Source organism: Ranitomeya variabilis, chromosome 6 (assembly GCF_051348905.1).
Source record: "Ranitomeya variabilis isolate aRanVar5 chromosome 6, aRanVar5.hap1, whole genome shotgun sequence".
Classification (NCBI taxonomy): domain Eukaryota; kingdom Metazoa; phylum Chordata; class Amphibia; order Anura; family Dendrobatidae; genus Ranitomeya; species Ranitomeya variabilis.
In genome coordinates this window covers 322,776,564-322,797,032 of record NC_135237.1, presented here as the reverse complement: position 1 = coordinate 322,797,032, position 20,469 = coordinate 322,776,564, and the positions used below count along the sequence as shown (strand labels likewise).

The 20,469-nt window shown below is 41.0% G+C and overlaps 1 protein-coding gene across 2 annotated transcripts in view; it reads right to left on the bottom strand.

The window, feature by feature from the left end:
- GMDS (GDP-mannose 4,6-dehydratase) overlaps positions 1 to 20,469 on the bottom strand; it is a 964,998-nt gene that overhangs the window by 713,907 nt on the left and 230,622 nt on the right. For both annotated transcript variants that reach the window (XM_077269772.1, XM_077269773.1), the window contains exon 4: positions 10,116 to 10,203. In XM_077269772.1, the coding sequence (XP_077125887.1) occupies positions 10,116 to 10,203 (88 nt within the window). The remainder of the gene's footprint in view (positions 1 to 10,115; positions 10,204 to 20,469) is intronic.

Here is a 20,469-nt window from a genome sequence, read left to right as displayed (position 1 = left end):
TACAACTTTAGTTAATTACAAATTAAAAGTTTAGAATTTTTTCCTTCATCAGTTAATTTTTTACAGATTTTTAAAGTTTTAATAAAGCGCAGATTTTGGCCTGGTATGGCTTTACATTTTTTATCATATCTCGGGCTAGAATTAAGATAAAGAGGTGGGAGAGGCATCATTTTTCTCAGAACGGTACCGGCTTTCATTTGATATGTCACAAGACTATGTTTCTTTATATTTTGTTTTGGTGAAATCAAATTAAACATTTTGATGCGCAATTCTGAAAAAAACGTATGTTTTAAAATTTTGAAAACATGCATGTGTGTTACTTGTGACCTTGTTTATATTTGTACAGGGATTCAATTTGGGATCTATCACATTTGTATTTTTTTTTAAGCCTTGAATCATCTGATTTTATGTTTGTGTGAGTTTCTTCCCTTTTTCTTTTCAAATTACAACTTATTGCATTCAACATTTATATGTAACAATAAAGAAACGCAAAAAACAAATACCATAGTGCCAGAATAAATACATCTTAATCATCATAACAACTTGCTCAGCATTTTCAACCTGAATGCATTGAACAAGCCAAAAGATAAAAGGTGATCACATCCTCAAGTGTGGTTTTCTAAATACAGTCTGATCCTAATTATATGTTAAAAACAAGATTAAAAGAACCAATATTTCTACCACCTATTTATACATGGAACAATTTTTTTTCTACTATATCACTAAACATGTCATTTCTGAAGTGTTTAAGAAGAACAGTACAGTAGTTAAATCCTCGTACTATAAAATATGAACTAATCAAACAATTAATAGTAAGTTTTTACACTGGCCTGTTATCAGCAATGTTACATAGTTACATAGTTATTAAGGTTGAAGGAAGACTGTAAGTCCATCTAGTTCAACCCATAGCCTAACCTAACATGCCCTAACATGTTGATCCAGAATGTGTCCCTTCTAGTGGGTGAAATGTCATCTTATCCATAAGCGCTCACTAGCAATGGCCGTTTCCCTCTGTGTCAGAGTATGTGCGGCTGTCATGGTGCTCGGCTCCACCTGAGTTATAGCTGATTTTTGTAACTTTTCCAATGTCTGGTTTTCTTGGATACACAAAGGACGGCGCTGGACCAGAAGGTGCAAAAAAGTCACTTCTACGTCTTCATTTTCACAATCTTTGGAGAGTCCAGTAGCCGCCACCAGCGCTGATCATATTCACAGGTTACATATCCAGTTGTGTCATCCATTGCCGATCTTGTGCTGCCTTCTACCACTTCATGGACGTCACTGTCTTTATTTCCACTACATGGGATGACAGTCCGGTATTGCTGAGTCCCTGTGATGGGTTCTGCTTCCTGTAACTGATGTTTTCACAAACTCTCCTCCTCCTCTTTGTAGTCCTGGTTTGTACAATACATGAACTGGATGTTAAGAATATTTTTCTCCCCCAATTTGAGGAGTTACCTCTCCTGGGTGATAAGATTTGGTGTGAATATGGCCTCTGGAGGCCCGAGCTGCTGGCCTGTCATCCGCTCTGCAGTCACCGTCTACCCCTGGTCATCCTCAGCCCTAAGGCTACGTTCACATTTGCGGTCTGCGCCGCAGCGTCGGGTGCCGCAGCGTCGCCGCATGCGTCATGCGCCCCTATATTTAACATGGGGGTGCATGGACATGCGTCGCACTTGCGTTTTGCGCCGCATGCGTCCCTGCGGCGCCCGCGTCGGGGCGCAGAGGACGCAGCAAGTTGCATTTTTGCTGCGTCCAAAATCAATCAAAAAAAGGACGCATGCGGCGCAAAACGCAGCGTTGTGCATGCGTTTTGCTGCGTTTTTGTTTGCGTTGTGGCGCCGACGCTGCGGCGCACAACGCAAATGTGAACGTAGCCTAACAAAGCTTCTCCTCTGTCCTCTCCTGCTTCTAATACTCTGTAACATAATAAATAATACTGTAATATCTAGCAATCATGGATTATTTGGTAAATCTAGACCCCACACTGTTAGACCACAGGCTGAACAGATCTGAGATCAAGATTTTTGAACTGACACTGTAATAGTTTTATTTTTTAAAATATGATCCCACCACGATCCCAGCTTGTATTTTGGTGCAGAAGTGGCTAGGAGCAGAGCAGGCACATGTGCAGTTTTTGAAATTTTTAAATTAAACGTTTTTTTCGGAAATGCGTTTTAAAGTTTTGCGCTTGCGTTCGCATAGGTAAAATGTTATTAAAGATACTCTTGTGACATATCTGGTGAAAACCTGTACAGTTCTGAGTAGAATGGTGTTTATTTTGTTTCTCTATCTCTTTTCTAGCCCGAGTTATGGGGAGAAATGTAAAGGCAGGCAACAACGAAATTCGCAGTTTTTCCGAACTTTGAAAATCAATAAAAATTTTAAAAAAAATATCTAGAATTTTTTTTCTCCACATTTTGCATTCTCTGACACACTATTACCAAATAACAAAATCTCAAAAGAATTAAAAATATAATGGTAAAAATCATTGGTTCACTTGACATGGAATGACCCTGCTGGATGAACTCATATGAACTCGAGCATGGGAATTTTTCAGAATATTTTCCCATGCTCGAGTTCATATGAGTTCATCCAGCATACGGATTACATATGGAGGATGACATGCGCAAAATACGCTGCCACACCCTGCATACGGATGACATACGGATCACTATTTTGGGAACATTTCTGCGTATTACGGCCGTAAAAAACAGACCGTATTTTCATACGCCTAGTGTGACGCCGACCTAAGACTGATTGAAATTGTGAAATTAAAAGCATAAATTGACATGGTGTGGAATCTACAGTGTATTTTATGCTGCAAGTTCTCCCAGCAGCACGATTACTGGATTTCATGAAGCCTCATCTAGAATGTGGCAACTAATACGCCAGAGAATTTTCTCCTGGATAATGTGTATGTGTATCCTGGGCTAAAGTGAAAACCCTCTGGGTTTCAGCAGGTGGCAATAAGGAGAAGCACGAAAGACCAAAGGGAACAGTGAACAATGAAGGTGAGAAGTGATGAGATTTTTGTTTTTGTTTTATAATTTACGTTATAATGCTCTAAGGTCTCTCCATAGCCTAGGTCTTAAGAGATTCACATTGCAGAGAAATTTGCTGCACATTGAATTTCCCAGTAAAATCTGGGTGATTTGGCAAATTCCAATCTCATCAGATCTGCTCATCTCTATAGCACAACTTCTGTCTCTCCCATGATACCTTAATATTGGCTGTCTACAGCGCTCCAGTATGGAGTAGTATATAATATATCAATATGAGGTGGCCAGCACACCATAGCAACTTTGGGGGTGAAGCTTTGTTAATTTTTTTTTTTTTTTTTTTATGTTGTTCTCACCTATGGTTGCTAAGCTGTACTTCAGACTAGCAATATGCTAGTGTGTGCCCAGGGAATTATTGCCTCTATAACTAAATACATTTGGCTGACTGGCTAATTTTTTATATTGATATATTAGAGACAATTCAATACTGGAGTGCTATAGACCTAGACAGTAGAGCTGAGCGGATCTGAAGAGATATGAATTTGCCAAATTGTGTGGATTTTACAGGAAAATGAGTATTACTGTATGCAAATCTTGTAAATAAAAAAATTTATATTCTGTTTGTGTTGGTGGACAAGATTTATTTTATCCAACAGGTGAATTAGTTATGAAGCAATTACTGCACGGCCTTAAAATAGCAGGAACTGTAAGCTGTCATATATAGAGAACAGGTCTAGTAGAGAACTCATGGGAACTGCAGTTATTACACAGTAAACCCTGGCAGCACCAAAACAGATGTACTATACAGAGGTAGGCACGACAAAATAGAAAAATCAGTACTTTAAGCTATGGCGGCATCATGTAGTGAGCAGTCAGACACATAGGTACTTTTCTGTGTCTTTCATGAGCCTGGTAAACCCCTTATAACAATTAGATACTAATGTATGAACAAGTTTACCGACACGACACAACCAGTAAAGCATATGAAACACAGTATGGTCTCATATGTCCCTATATTAATTACAGCACCATGTAGGAAGCTGCAATAATGCATACATACCAAGCATGGAAATTTACCTTACCTTTACATGCTTGAAATTTTATATGGCTCCATTTTGTGCTTCAAGAAGCACTTCCATCAAAAGTTTTTATCCTCTTAATATATTGTAATCATACTATAATAGCACTGTGTACTTACAAGTGCTCATTTTGCCTTTCTACCAAGTTAATTCTTCTCTTTTCCATTAGGTCTACATGTCACGTGATTATTAACAGAGTAGCTGAATCCTGAAGCTCTATGTAGAAACAGGACATCTGTTATCCCTGTGCGAGTCATCATTAAAGACTAACTCACTGCTGTTCCCTGGCAGGTGGAGAAAAGTGGAGCAGCTGGGTCAGGAGGTGAAGAGAAGGTGGACCTTCCGGAGGTAAAAATCAGAAAAAAAAATCTTTATTTCACAAAAATAAAAAAAAAGAGGTTAGCTGCTATGACATAGATCGGTATTTACCGGGGGAGAAATGCCGTGGCATCACTGAACGCGTTTCGAACACGTGTGGTGTTCTTAGTCCTCGGTATCACAATGAGCAGTCAGATTCAGAATAAAATATTTTGATCAGGTGAAAGGCATACAGGATAATTAACAAGCGTAATAAAAACCAACACATGTGAAATGACAATAAAAGAAATTACGTGCAAAAGCAAAACAACCAAAAATGATAATTATATGTGAATAGTGCAACAATTTCCTTTTTTAGGTTTAACCCTAGAGGCACCTGAGTATTTAGTAGATAAATCCAATATGCCTCCCTATCGCATAACTTTCTCCCTATCCCCACCACATAAATGATTATGAACTTTTTCTATTGCAAATACTTTAAAGTGCATAATTTGCCTGTTCTGAACTGTAATAAAGTGATTTGAAACATTGGAGACATTGCAGGTTGTAGGTTGAGCGATATCGTATAAATGTTCTCTGATCCGGTCTTAATTTTCTGATGGTAGAACCTGCATAATATAAAATTTACAATGAACACATTCAATTATGTATACTACATGATTAGAATTGCAGTGTAAGAAGCTTTTTATGTTAAAGTTTTTTTGAACACTAGAAAAGTTGATTTTTTTTTGGAACATGAGCAGGTCTTGCAGGGATGTTGTCCGCATTTGAATAAGCCCGTAGTCGATAACCAGTTAGAGGGATTTTTCATTTTATTTGGATCATAAAAACTGGGTGACAATTGCCCAGAATTGGAGCTCCCTACAAACTATTTTTATACCATTTTTAAGGATTTTATCCATAGTATCTCTTAGGACATTTAGATTACGGTATACAATGTCGGAAATCAATTTAAAATGGGTGCTGTATGCAAGAACCAATACTGTTTTTTCCTGAAAAGGATTATGTTTGATTTTGCTGCAACTGTGGACAGTATGAACACATTCAGGGTCGGAAACCGCTGTAATACGTTCCAACTTGTTTTTGGTAGCCGCGATATTAATAGCACGATCTATAGTCCAATTTGGGTATTTTCTCTTGGTGGGACGTTTTCTGATTTTTTTTTTAATAGCAAAAAAGGTTTCATTGCTATTGAAAAAAATACCGTAATCTTAATGTCCTTAGAGATGATACTATGGATAAAATCCTTAAAAATGGTGTAAAAATAGTTTGCAGGCGACCGCCAACTCTGGGCAATTCTTTGTCCCCCAGATTTTATGATCCAAATAAAATGAAAAATCTCTCTAAGGCTACGTTCACATTAGCGGCGCCCGCCGCAGCGGCGGGCGCCGCAGCGGCGCCGCATGCATCATGCGCCCCTATATTTAACATGGGGGCGCATGGACATGCGGTGCACTTGCTTTTTGCGCCGCATGCGTCCCTGCGGCGCCCGCGTCGGGTCGCGGAGGACGCAGCAAGTTGCATTTTTGCTGCGTCCAAAATCAATGAAAAAAAGGACGCATGCGGCGCAAAAAGCTGCGTTGTGCATGTGTTCACATTTGCGCTGTGCGTTGCGGCGGCGACGCTGCGGCGCACACCGCAAATGTGAACGTAGCCTAACTGGTTATCAACTACAGGCTTATTCAAATGTGGACAACATCCCTGCAAGACCTGCTCATGTTCCAAAAAAAAAAACCATCAACTTCCTAGTGTTCAAAAAAAAAAAAAAAAAACCCTTTAAAGTAAAATTCATAAATTGCAATTCTAATCATGTAGTATACATAATTGAATGCGTTGAATGTAAGTTATATTATGTAAGTTCTACCATCAGAAAATTAAAAGACAGGATCAGAGAACATTTATTTGACATCACTCAACCTACAACCCGCCATGTCTCCAATGTTTCAAATCATTATTACAATTCATAACAGGCAAATTATGCACTTTAAAGTATTTGCAATAAAACAAGTTCATAATCATTTACATGGTAGGGATAGGGAGAAAGTTATGCGATAGGGAGACATATTGGATTTATCTACTAAATACTCGGGTGCCTCTAGTGTTAAACCTAAAAAAGGAAATTATGTTGCACTATTAACATATATATTTAACATTTTTTGTTTTTTGCACGTAATTTTTGTTTGTCATTTGACATGTGTTGGTTTTTATTACGCTTGTTAATTATCCTGTATGCCTTTCACCTGATCAAGGTATTTTTATTCTGAATCTGACTGCTCATTGTGATACCGAGGACTAAGAACACCACGCGTGTTTGAAACGCGTTCAATGATACAACGGCATTTCTCCCCCGCTAAATACCGGTCTATGTCCTAGCAGCTAACCTCTTTCTCTTTTTATTATTGTGAAAAAAAATTTATTTTATTTTACCTCCGGAGCTGGAAAACTTTGTCTTCTCTTACCAGTCTTCAGCGTCAGGCAGAGGCGCCCTTCTGTGCTCGGATTTCTTTCATGGACTATGAAAGTACCTACAAGGGTGAGCTGAATTTTCTCTTTTTTACTGCAAGGAACTTTGCAGTGTGGTAGAATTGTAGTTCTATTGATAACTCATGAAGGGAAAAAGAGACCTCCTGTTTCTACATACAACTTAGATGGATTCAGCTAGTCAGTTTTTAATTTTATGACATCATAGACATAATAAAATAAGAAATAATTGGGTAGAAGGGCAAAATGAGCTATTATAAGTGCACAGGGATATATAATATGATCGCAATATATTAAGAAAATGAAAATTTAGATGGGAGTGCTTCTGTAGGAGGGTTTGAACAGACGTGGATGAGAATCTAGTCAATATGTTACCACAACTATCCTAATCACATTTTTGTTGTCAGGTGACCGCACACTAGCACTGGCAATAAAAGAAAAAAATTGGGAGTGTGCGCAATGCACGCAGACACTATTAAGTAATTTGAAAGTAGAAAGTTAGCCCCAGTACTCTAAGGCCTTCCCGAACCAGGTCATCATACCCACACAGATGCAGCATCCTAATCTCCAAGGAGCACACTTGGATAAGTTCATCATCAGTAGAACAGAAAGACGACATCCAGACTTTAGCAAAGAAAAAATATTTTTACTCTGCCAAATGCAGTGCAACATTTTGACAATCCCAGTCTTTATCAGGCATACACACAACAGTGTAGATAGATTTTAATAGCATTACTAATTAGTGACCCCAACAGGAACCAGTATTACCTCCTCTAAGTGTTTCAATCTGGAGTAGAATATCCTTGGATGCTTATGATATGTATATTTTGCTGTGTTTTTTTTTTATTCAGTTTGTTTTTATTGATTTTTGTTTTTCCTATTTTAAGGCTCATCTATGGGACATCAGAGTTAGGCTATGTGCACACATTGCAGAAATGCTGCGGAAATGTCTGCAGCATTTCCGCAACTCCCTGCCGTGGATAAAACGCATTAGTTTTACTGCATAACAAGCGTTTTGCAAGCGTATTTAGCCTACAGAATGCTTGCGTTTTCCAAGCGATTTGAAGCATCAATTGGAAAAGTGATTGACAAGTTGGTCACACTTGTCCAGCATAGTGCTTGACAAGTGTGACCAACTTTTTACTATTGATGCTTCCTATGCAGCATCAATAGTAAAAGATAGAATGTTAAAAATAATAATAAAAAAAAATAAAAAAATTAAAATATGGTTATTCTCACCTTCCGACGGCTCCCGATCTCCTTAGCGGTGCTCCCGATACGTTCCGTTCCCAGGGATGCTTTGCGCGGACCTTTGTGACGTCACGGTCGCGTGACCGCAACGTCATCCCAGATGATTTGCGCAATGCATTCCTGGGAACGGAAGCAGTCACGTGCACCGTTGAGAGCCGGGAGGACTCCGGGGGCCATCAGAAGGTATGTCTTTTTTTTTTTTTTTTACTGTAATATTGTACCTAGGGCCTGGATTAGAGTCTCCTCTCCTCCAGACCCTGGGTACCATCCGCACATGAATCGCTCACTTTACACATGGTGGGCATAGCCACATGCGTAAAATGAGCGCTTCAATGCAATCCTATGGCTGCGGAATCGCCGCGAATCCGCAGAAAATTAACATGCTGCGGATTTTACCGCTATGCGATTCCGCAGCGGGAAAATCCGCAACATGGGCACAACAACTGCGGAATCCCATAGGATTGCTTGGGAATACTTTTTTTTAGCGTTTCCGCTGTGGCAAAAAATGCAGCAGAAATGCATAAAAAGACTCAACGTGGGCACACAGTCTTATGGTTTGACTAGAATTTCTGGTGGTTGGTTCCATGGAAAGGTCTATTTGTCCCTTTCTGTCTCCCCTCCATGGGCTTTGCCTTTTCCTTCTTTTGATTATACTTAGAAAGGATTTTTTTTTTCCCTCTTTCTTCCCCACTTATTTCTTTTTTGTGTTTTTTTTTATTTTTTTTTTATACTTTTGACATTTCATTATGCAGCAGTTTCTCTTTACCTTTAACATACAGGACCCATAGTCATGTGACCTCTATTAACAGTCAGGTGACTTAATTACCGATAAAGATATTGTCCATTCGGGAAAAGAGAAGTGTAGAGAGTCATGTGACAGCCTGATGCACCAAGATACGATCTAGGACTGGACGATATCGGGATGCATTACGTTACCTCATATCTGGGGACCATCTAGATTGGTGGACTTGTTGCCATAGCTACAAGGAGGTGGCCGCAGTAGGGATTCTGAGATTTTGAAATCATTTTATGACATTTGAAACATGAGCTGTATGTTTGTTAATTTTTGTAATGTATGCCAACGCCGTTCCATTTGTACTATATGTAATAAATATGCTGTGCAGGGAGTTTTTAGAGGTTATGTGTGGATTTGTTAGTAAGAGGGAGGTGATACTTGTTCCTATTGGTTTCACTAATTAGTAATGTTATAAACTACTGATTGCACTATGGGGTATGCTAGATAAGGCTACTTTCACACTAGCGTCGTACGACGCACGTCGCAATGCGACGTTGCGATGTACCGACGCATACTGTGCAAGCGCCGCACAACGGGGGCAGCGGATGCAGTTTTTCAACACATCCTCTGCCCCATTGTGAGGTGCGGTGAGGCGGGGGCGGAGTTCCGGCCGCACATGCGCGGTCGGTAAAGACGGTCACGACGCACCAAAAAACATTACATGCAACGTTTTTTGGTGGTGACGGACCGACGCAACCGTCGCACGACGGTTGCGATGTGTGTCAATGCGTCGCACTGCGTCGCTAATGCAAGTCTATGGAGAAAAAACGCATCCCTGCAAGCACTTTTGCAGGATGCGTTTTTTCTACAAAACGACGCATAGCGACGTGCAGTGCACGACGTTAGTGTGAAAGTAGCCTAAGATGTTGAAATGTTGCACTGTATTTGGCAGAATAAAATGAAGATTTTTTACTTAGTTCAAGTTTGGACGCCGTCCTTCTATTCTACTGATGACTATTCAGTAACTTGTCTAGAGCCTGGAAAACCCATTTAATAATATCAAGTACAGGAGAATATGCTTTAATGAAAATGTATATTTTAAAAGCACATATATAGTTAAGTTAGCATATTCTGCCTATTGCACAGTTTAAATGTCTATGTAGGGAGAATGGAGAAATATTTTTGGATATTTTGTCTTACAGGAGACCTGAATAAAAACAGTAAAAAGGAATACAGAAATGGCCTTACTTCCTTCTATATGAGCTTGTGGATTCTTGTACAGATGCTCAATCCTCCCAGTGTTGAAAGAGCTTGATCGACGTACAATGCCATGCACCTGTGAATGACAAACCACAAAACATGGTTCATCCCTTGTGACTGACAGGTCCACATCGTCAGACGTCTTGGAATGTGTGATAAATCACTCCTGCGATTCAGTGCTGAAAATGTCAGTTTGTAAAGACACAAAAAGGAGAAAAAAAACCTATAAACTAACTATGCATTGTAACATTACAACAAGCAAATTAGGTGCCCAAGCTGTCAACATAAAGAGATGGCTCTAGTGGTAAGAGTTCTAGCATTCAGCTAGGACACCGCACAAGTATATGAGTTGAGGAGGTTTTTTTTTTCTTCTTTCTTTAGGGTATTGAGGAAGAAAACTAGTCTAACTATGATCCCCATTGAGCTGCACATGTAAAGGGTACACAGTAATATAAATAGACTCAACACTAGGGAAGAACAAACAAAGGAAAAATGTATCAGTCAGCTATTTTTTCCTTTCAAAAGCCCCGATTAAGTGTTCTCATGTCCTCATGACTGGGTTCTGTGTTAGACATTCAGCAATCCTGTCCTGAGCAGCTCATGGACCGACACCGCATCATCCTTCAGCAATGTGATGAAAGACTGCAGGAAAAAACCCACTCTGCCAGTCGGTTGGCACCGCCGTGAATCGTGCTCACAGCAGATAGTCAGAGACCCTCTGCGCAGTGTGGTAGCCTTCACATTCATTCTCTCCTGTTGTTTTGTTCTTTCCCTTTTGAAGGAATGTTCATGGAGAAAGAAAAACTTGTCAACTAGTTAATCTGTGAAAACAAGTATTAATGTAAGGACTGATGAAAGCTGGGGTTGTCTGCTGCTAATACAGGTGTAATATAAACATTATGACAAGCCAAAATGTGTGCAAAAGGGATAATCTGGGGAAGAATGCGAGATAAGATAATCTTTACTCTTCACACAGACAGTTAACTCTTTCAAGACAACTCAAAGAAGTCATCATCCACAAATGAGTATTTAAGGGATATAAAGCTCAATGCATGGTGGCCTGAAAGTGACAGGTACTACATGGGGGAGGGAAGGTTGTTTTATTAACACTTTTCTTTGCTTTGTTTTTACATACACCATCCTAAATCAACAATATGTATTATGTGCACCAACACCCTATTAAATTGTGTCATAAGACTGTATTTACATGTTGCAGTCGCATTGCGTTTTTTTGCCATATTTGAAAAGGATTGTGAATGTTTTTGCTAGAATTTAGAAACATTGAAGAAAAAAAACCCCACACAAGGCAGCTGCAACATGTGAAGTAAACCATAATATACAGTAACAATTATCTTGTATATATCAGACTTTTGGCAAAGCAGCATTTCAGGGAAAACATGATGAGGTTAGAGAAGCATAACTACAGAGTCTAGATCACAGTGTCTCCAGTCATACATGGGTGACATGTTGCTAAGGAAAGTCAGTTACTCTATTTTGTTAAATAGCAGCAACTACATTGAGCGTTCAACCAGTGATTCAGGCAAAAAAAACACAGCAATATTTTTACGATTTTTATGTAAAAAAAAACAACAAGTTGATACAGACTGAAATCTTAGATTTCACATTGAGCATGGAACGGAGATTAACAAGGGACCCACAGGTGATCATGTTTTTATGGTTATTAATGGTTATCCTTTTCCTGCATTACAGATTTCAAGCCAACACATCTCTTGAATAAATCTGATGTCTTCCTGTAGAGAAGCCAACCACATTGTAATACACTGCTCAAAATATATATGTAACACTTAAAACAGCACAATGCAACTCCAAGCCAATCACACTTCTGTGAAATCAATCTGTCCAGTTATGAAACACCGATTGTTAATCAATTTATCCTGCTGTTGTGCAAATGGAACAAACTGGAAGAAACGATAGGCAATTAGCAAGACAGCCCCTAAAAAAAAAAAATGTCTGTTCACATGGGGTGCATTTAGATAGCACTGGGTAGCCCACCTGATCTAATAGAAGGGTGTCACTACTAGGCTGTTAATCTGGATGCTGTGCATCTCCAATGTGTGAACAGCGCCACATACAAGTCTTTTATGTGCAGTAATATGCCAAGCAGCCACCCCCTCCATTAGTTTGGAAGGGTGTGAGCGGTTGCCTCATCGGTAATTCTGCACCTGTGTTGCCGCCATCTTAACAACATGGGTCCACTGCATCCTGATAGTGCATTTGTTTGGAGGCCTAGGCAGGTAATCATCTGTCTTTCTACGTTTTTTTCCCCTTTCCAGGGCAGAAAGCATCTGGCAAAATTTGGTTTTATATAACGTGGATCTAACAGAGTGGCAATCCAGTAGTCAGCAGTAATTCTAATCATAACTATACGTGGATCATGTTACAGATCGAGCTTGACATATGAGTGCCTACCATGAGGTCCATGCCCATGCCGTGTTGGTGGCTGGGTAACTGAGGCTCATTTCCTCTGTCTCCTCCCGCCAACCACGAACAACAGAGGGGAGGATTATCCTCTTCATCTGACAGTTGCTCGCCCATCACCTCTTCCTCCTCCATTTGTTCCTTGGATCTTGCACCTTCGATAACCGTTATCACCAGCCCCCCTCGATCGCAGTAATCCACCTTCCCTTGCAACCAGCCTGTTTGATGACAGTCTGGAACTTAGAGACAATGTTATCCCTTCCGCTTCCTCCTCTGCTTCCTCATCCGCTTCTGGGACCACCATCTCCTCCTACAGGCTATTCAAAGTCTGCTCCAGCATATGGATGACTGGAATAGTGATGCTGATGACCGCGTCATCAGCGCTAACTATCTTAGTAGCCATTTCAAAATGGTGCAGAAGGGTGCAGAGGTCCTTAATCTGTGACCACTCTGTAATCGTGATATGCGTCGCTTCCGTACTCCGTTGGCCTAGGCTATAACATACGGCGTCAGGGCTCGTTGCTGCTGACAGTCACTGCAACATGTACAGAGTGGAATTCCACCGTGTCAGCACATCGCATATCAACCTGTTAACTGACATGGACAAAGACCTCAGTATTGATGCAAGTGGATGACCTAAGGAATGCGAATGGCGGAAATGAGCACTCTTATGTGCTTTCTGGAGCAGCTCATTCAGGCCAGGATCATGGCGGAGAAGACCCTGTACCACCAAGTTGAGGACGTGAGCCATGCAAGGCACGTGTGTGAGCTTGCCTCGCCATAGGGCCGCCACCATGCTCACACAGCTATCAGACATAGCCTTCCCAGGATGCAGGTTCAGCAGATGCAGCCATTGATCAAACTGAGCCTGTAGAGCTGTCCACAACTTATCAGCTGTATGACTGTGATCTACAAGGCAATATCAATTTTAATACTGCCCGATTGTGGTGAGCCCTTGCTGAGCAGTACAGAGGTGGTGGGGATTCAGTCTGCACTGTTGGAACACGTGTCTCATTAAGGCAGAGGTAGAAGGTGCAGGAGGAGGCAGAAGCAGTGAAGGAAGTGTTAAATGTAGAGGTTTGTCCTGCAAGCTTTGGGGATTCCAAGACTTGTGGAGTAGTGCCTGCCCCCACAGCCACTAGAGTTACCCAGTGCCCTTTCAGCAAGATGTAAAGCCCTTGGCCATACTTACTCATCCAAGTGTCTGTGGTGAAATGCACCCTGGCAGACAGATATAGTCAAGGAACGGATGAGGTCTGCGACATGCTGGTGTAGCGCAGGCACAGCTTTCTTAGAAAAGTAATGGCAATTGGGCAATTGGTACTAGGGGACTGTCAGCCATCAGCTTTCGGGAACCATCTGTATCTACCAGGCGGAAAGGTAGCATTTCCGTGGTGAACAGATTGGAGATGGTGGAGTTCATCCTGTTAGATTTGTAATGCTTAGGAGTAAACAATCTATTACATGACCACAACTGTGGAACCGTGGGCTGGCTGAAGAGCTGTGAGAGGGTGGAGTACAGTGAATAGGACAAACTGCTGGACTGTGAAAGAGGTGCAGGCGGAGAAGTTACGGTGGATAAAGAAAGTTGTGGTGTGCTCGTTCTCTAAAATCAGTAAAAAAAAAAAAAAAAACAGCAGGCATGTCTGCTTCTCTTACAGCTGATGGCGGGCTCTCAAGTCAGCGTGATTGGAGCGGTTAAATAACTCGAGGTTCTGCGGTGGAAGAACTGCGTCTCAATAGTTGGTACCGTAACAGAGGATGAAGCAGCAGATGCGATTGATGGGGCGACTGATGGTTGCGGAGGTCTGCTGGTCTGCATTTTTACGCAGGGGGATTCCCACAGTAACGCATGTTGATTGCGCATGTGAAGGTTCATAAATGTAGTAGTCAAATTAATGCACTTTTTACCTCGACTAAAGATTTTTTTTTTTTTTTTTGCAAAGTTGGCACATGACGTGAGTGGGCTCATCCTTTGCAGTGTCAAAAAAGGCCCGCGGATGCTGCAAGTCACAGCCACAGTTGTGGCCGAGGATGCATTGCTCGTTGTGGCTGCATCCCTGCATGTCTGCTATGTACGGCGCAACGTAATCTCCTCGTCTATCTCCTCAGATGACCTGCTCAGTTGTGTGCCTCTATGTTCACGCCAACAGGGATCTAACACATCATCATCCTCTGTGCTATCACATTACTCACTTTTGGAGTTACCCTCCTCCTCTTCTTGCTTTGACAGCACAATACAGTCAGCGTGAGCCTCAGATATCAGAGTCTCATCAGGATCACCTCTCCACCCAGGGGTTAACATCTGACGACAAGGGTCTGGATGCTCTTTGGACCCTACTTCATCCTGCGCCAGATCCAAGCTAAAGAAAAATTTGGGCATCGGTGCAGATTTCCTCTTCTTGACTCAGGCTTATGAGTACACTTCTGATGACTATGGCATAGAATATGTGAACAGCTCTTCAGACTCTTCTATCTGTGGTTCTGTACAGTCAGTTTTACAGTTGGAGAGTTGGGATGTGGGGGTAAGCAATGGGAATTTGTGTGCCACCTCTGTGGAGTATACTTGGTGTGATGTTGAGATGGAGGAAGAGGAGGAGAGGCCACTTGAAGCTGTGCTTGCCATCCACTTGAGCACATGCTCTTTCTGGGCCTCATCAACAAGGCATACCGCTGTGCATCTGCCAAAGAAAGGCAATGGAGTAGCCGGTCCAGTAACAAAAGTGGTCTTTGCATAGGACGTGATGTTGGTTTACTAATGCCTTCACAAACATTACCACCTACCCTATGTACACCTTGAACACCAAGTCTAATTCCCCTTCCACCACAACCTCACTTTTTCCCCAGTCATGTTGCTCAGATAGTGTGGTAGGAGCACAGTATTCACAACAAAAAATTAGATTTTAAACTCTGCACCACCTCTGCAAACAGCCGAATTTCGGCAACAGTAAATTCCAAGATGAAATATGGCGTGCTGTATCGTGTTAGTCACAGAAGAAAATTGTTTGAGTGTGGATGAGGCCTGTATGACAAAGAAGATCTGACTTTCAAACGGTTTGTAGCATATGTCCCCTGCTGTATGATTTTAGGTACAGAAGAATTTTTTGTGTGCCTCTGGATCAGGCCTCTACAGCTTAATTTCAACCCAAGAAAATGACAATGATACGGTGGGCTGTTTAACTTTTTGCAACTGAAAAATTTTATATATTTTTTTTTTTTTAATGTGCCTTCGGTCTGCAGACAGTATCATATCACCACAACACTAAATGACAAGGTGGGATAGAGCAGGCTGTTTCACATTTAGCTACTGAAAAAAAAAATTAGAACACTACACTTGTACATGGAGCACAATAGAAGCAGTGCACAACACACTTGTAGGACATGTGCCTGCTGGCTTTGTATGTGGACCTCAGTAATGGCAAAAAAAAATGCTGGAAGGTAAATTTAACAGCCACACTGGACTGTAGCTAGCTAGACTATCTGATCTACAACCACCTAACTAGCTGAAATCTAGCTGCTAACAGTGCCAGCGTCAGGAGCTGCCTCGCTGCGCTGTTACAGTGTCAAAATGGTGCTAAAACAAGATGTCCACTATTTATATGGAGAGGGACATGTGATTTTAGCAGCCAATGACACAAGTTGTTAGATCAGGGCATTGTGAGTTTCCTGCACCCTGATGCTATCCGCAATGTGCACACAAAGTTAGGAAAAAAAAAAATTACTGCTGTGTTTACAAGAACGCCACGCCTCTCACCTCTGCAATCCCCCTCCAATAGTCAAACACGTGCCAAACGCTCATGATACACCACCATTATCATTGCTAAAGTGCTGAAAACACTTTTGTGGCAACGCAAATATTTTCCTGCACTTACCGATTTTATAACATTTTGCTCTCGTTTCCGATCATGAATCCGAAAGCACCATATTTGTGCCGAATTTTTGTTTGGCGATCATTTTCCGATCACTACTAATGAACATTTAATGTGAAATTGACGCTATGTAGATTGGCCTTTGCCAGCCTTTATCAAGAATATCAGAATGGGTCAAGGAAGAAGTAATATTTTAGCGCCACCTATGTAATAACCCATGCTCAAAACAATCTACAGAGTTACCTGATCAAAGAATTTATTCCCAGCTAATGAAAACAGATGTGGCTTTTGCCACAACAAATGTAATAAAAACAATCTGGATATGACAGACACCTCAAATGTGACTACGATGGTAACAATACACCTAAAAACATGATGGTCACATCATTCCACAAGGAGGTTCTTATCAGAAAATATTAGAAATTACACACTGCAGCCTTCTTTCCTTACATATAATAATTATAGTAGTTATCCGTCTCACCAAAAGGGATGTTTCAAGAGTTTGCCACAGTAATTGCATCTATAAACATGCTGCAATTCTAGATCGCGTTATATTCAAGAAAAAAGGAGTACCAAACTACCTATAAAAATATCAAATATTTATTAGTCATCACTAAAATAGTAAATACCATAAACACAAGTACCGTATATTAAAAGGATTATATGGACAAACAAATTATATAGTGAAGGACACAAAAAGAAAGTCCGACAAATGCTAATATGTAAACCGGACCGGGAATTCAATGACTAAAATGTATATATTGCAGCAATGTCACAGCAAGATGGGTATATTTAGGGTTAATTAAAAGCGCATTAACACCATAGCTATGGCCCATATAAATACCCAAATCTTTGCACAATATGCATCAGAAAAAAATAATGTCTCACCCAGGTATGTCCTTGCAAATGGTCAGACAATGCAGCCCCAACGCGCATTTCGTGTGGGCTTCCTCAGGGGGCCATAGCTATGTCTCAGCCCCCTGAGGAAGCCCACGCGAAACGCGCGTTGGGGCTGCGTAATCTTACCATTTGCAAGAACATACCTGGGTGAGACATTTTTGTTTCTGATGCATATTGTTCAAAGATTTGGGTTTTTATATGGGGCCATAGCTATGGTGTTAATGCGCTTTTAATTAACCCTAAACATACCCATCTTGCTGTGACACTGCTGCAATATTTACATTTTTGGTCATTGAATTTCAGGTCCTGTTTATATACTAGCATTTGTGTCGGACTTTGTTTGTGTCCTTCACTATATAATTTGTTTGTCCATATAATCCTTTTAATATACTTGTGTTTATGGTATTTACTATTTTATTGATAACTAATAAATAATTGATATTTTTATGGGTAGTTTGGTACTCTTTCTTGTTTATAATTATATTTTGGAGTATGTTTTATGCCTGTTTATAACAGTGCTGGTTTTTATTAATTTTATTCTGGGTGTTCTTAATTCTAGATCGAGCTCTAGAATGTCATGAATGTGTTCAGAGCTGATAAATGTTTATTGGTGAATAAAGTAACAGGATGGGGAGGGGGGGAAAAAAAAACAAAAAGTCAGACAGCGTAAACCAGGGACAAAAACACAAGCTTCACAAGGAAAGATGTAAATTTGTCTATGTGAAGGAAGATGAATAACTTGCTGAAAAATGAACTTTTCTCTCTAACATTTTATTGGAGTTGAAATATGACCCGTATTTTGACACTAGTACCCAATTTTAGTATGAACACCTAATTTATCTTTTCAGAACAGATTAGTGTCCCTCTCCCTTCAATCCAAATGGGAATATTTAATTGTCCAAGAGACAAATCCATCAGCTTGCACAACTTATCTCTGTTTCAACCTCAAATGAACAGTCATCGTTGCCAAAAGTAGCGATTTTGTACTTTCCCAGCCACTAAGACTCCTAGTATCTGATCCTAAACAGAAGCTGAATACTGGTGTACAACAGAGCTGGCTGCCCTTTATAACCCTATATTTGCTAGAGAAAGCAAGGGTTACAGTTCATTCACTTATTTATTGGTTTCTACATTCAAAGTGAAATTCTGCCCTTCACGCAATTACACCAATAAAACAAAAAGCTGAGCAACTTTAATACTTTGCTTTACTACATTTTGATAATTTTAAGCTACTTCATATGGTAGTCTCATGTATAATTTATAGCCGCTATTAAAGGGTTATTCCCAAAAGCATTAAGCTACTTACGGGTAGCTGCATTTTTCGGAGGCCCATGACAGCACTACGAGAGAGGGGATCCGCCCTTAAGGAACAGGAAACCTAGATACAAAAAGGGCGGCACCTCTCCCCATGCATCAGTTGTATTTCAGAGCCTGAGAGGACTACTGCGGTTAGTGGCATACAAATCTACATTAGAATATTTTCGTTTTCAAAATGTATATATTAAATTGTAACTAGACACCATACATGAGATCTACATATCACACTATATACATATTAGGAAGTGCAACCCCCACATGATTAGGGAGGGAACTAAGGGTGCTGTCATGGGCCTCCGAAAAATGCCGCTACCCGTAAGTAGCTTAATGCTTTATTCGGACTCCCATGACAGCACTACGAGAGATTTACAGAGATGTAAGCTACCCTAGGGAGGGACTATAGTCTGCAGCACACTTAACCCAAAGGTGAGATCAGAGGAGGACCCCAAATCCAACCGATCGTGCTTAAAGAACGTGGAAGGGGATGACCATGTGGCCGCCTTACATATTTGTTCCACTGACACTCCAGATCTTTCTGCCCAGGATGACGCCATGGCCCGGGTGGAATGTGCCTTTAGATTCTGCGGAGCTGGCCCCCCACCCGCTGTATAAGCCAGAGAGATAGTTTCCCTAATCCATTTAGCCAGTAAATATTTTGATACTCTACATCCTTTCCTTGGACCTTGGAAGGAAAGAAGCAGTGCCTCATCTTTCTTCCAATTATCGGTGACTGAAATATACTGTAGAAGAGATCTCCTAACGTCTAACGCATGAAGCTCCTGCTCTTTAGGATTAGAGGGATTAGGAATAAAAGATGGCAAAACTATCTCCTGCGATCTATGAAAACGTGTCGCTACCTTCGGCAGATATGCTGGGTCTGGCCTAAGGACTACCCTGTCAGACAGGAATTCTGTATATGGGGGAAGTCTGGAAAGTGCCTGGATATCCCCTATCCTGTGAGCTGAGGTTATGGCAATCAAGAAGGCTGTCTTAAGTGTCAACATTTTGATCGAGGCGTCTTGTAGAGGTTCAAAGGGGGGTTTTGTTAGAGAGGACAGAAAAAATTTAGATCCCACGGAACCGTTCTGTCTTTATACACTGGTCTAGTTCTACAGACTGCCTTCACAAACCTCGCTATCCAATAGTTGTTAGCTATATTACAGGAAAACAGGGCACCCAGAGCTGAGACCTGTACTCTAAGGGTACTAGTAGAGAGTTTTAACTCAAACCCCTTCTGTAGAAACTCTAAGATTTGTTGTATTGGTACCCCTTCTTGGATATTAAATTTTGAACCGGTCAAGAACTTCCTCCAAGTCCTAGAGTAGATTTTCATAGTTATTTGTTTCCTACTCTTTAGGAGCGTTTCTACTAAGTTCGGAGAGAAGCCTTTGTCTGCTAACAGTGACCGTTCAAACTCCACGCCGTTAAATGGAGCGCTGCCACTTGTGGATGGGAGATTGGTCCCTGAGAAAGCAAGTTCAGGATTTCTGGCAGTACCCAGGGAACCGATACGGACATTGTCCTGAGCCAGGCAAACCAGGTTCTTCTGGGCCAAAAGGGGGCAATAAGGATGACTTTTGCTTGATCTTCCCTGATTTTCCTCACAACTAGAGGTATCAGGTTCAGCGGTGGGAAGGCATAAGCCAGTGGAAAATCCTATTTTATTAGAAACGCGTCCACCGCCAGGGGATTCTCCCTGGGATTTAGAGAGCAAAAAAGTTTTACTTTTCTGTTGCTTCTGGTGGCGAACAGATCCACTACTGGCTGACCCCATCTGTGGACGATATGGTTGAAAATGTCCTCGTTGAGAGACCACT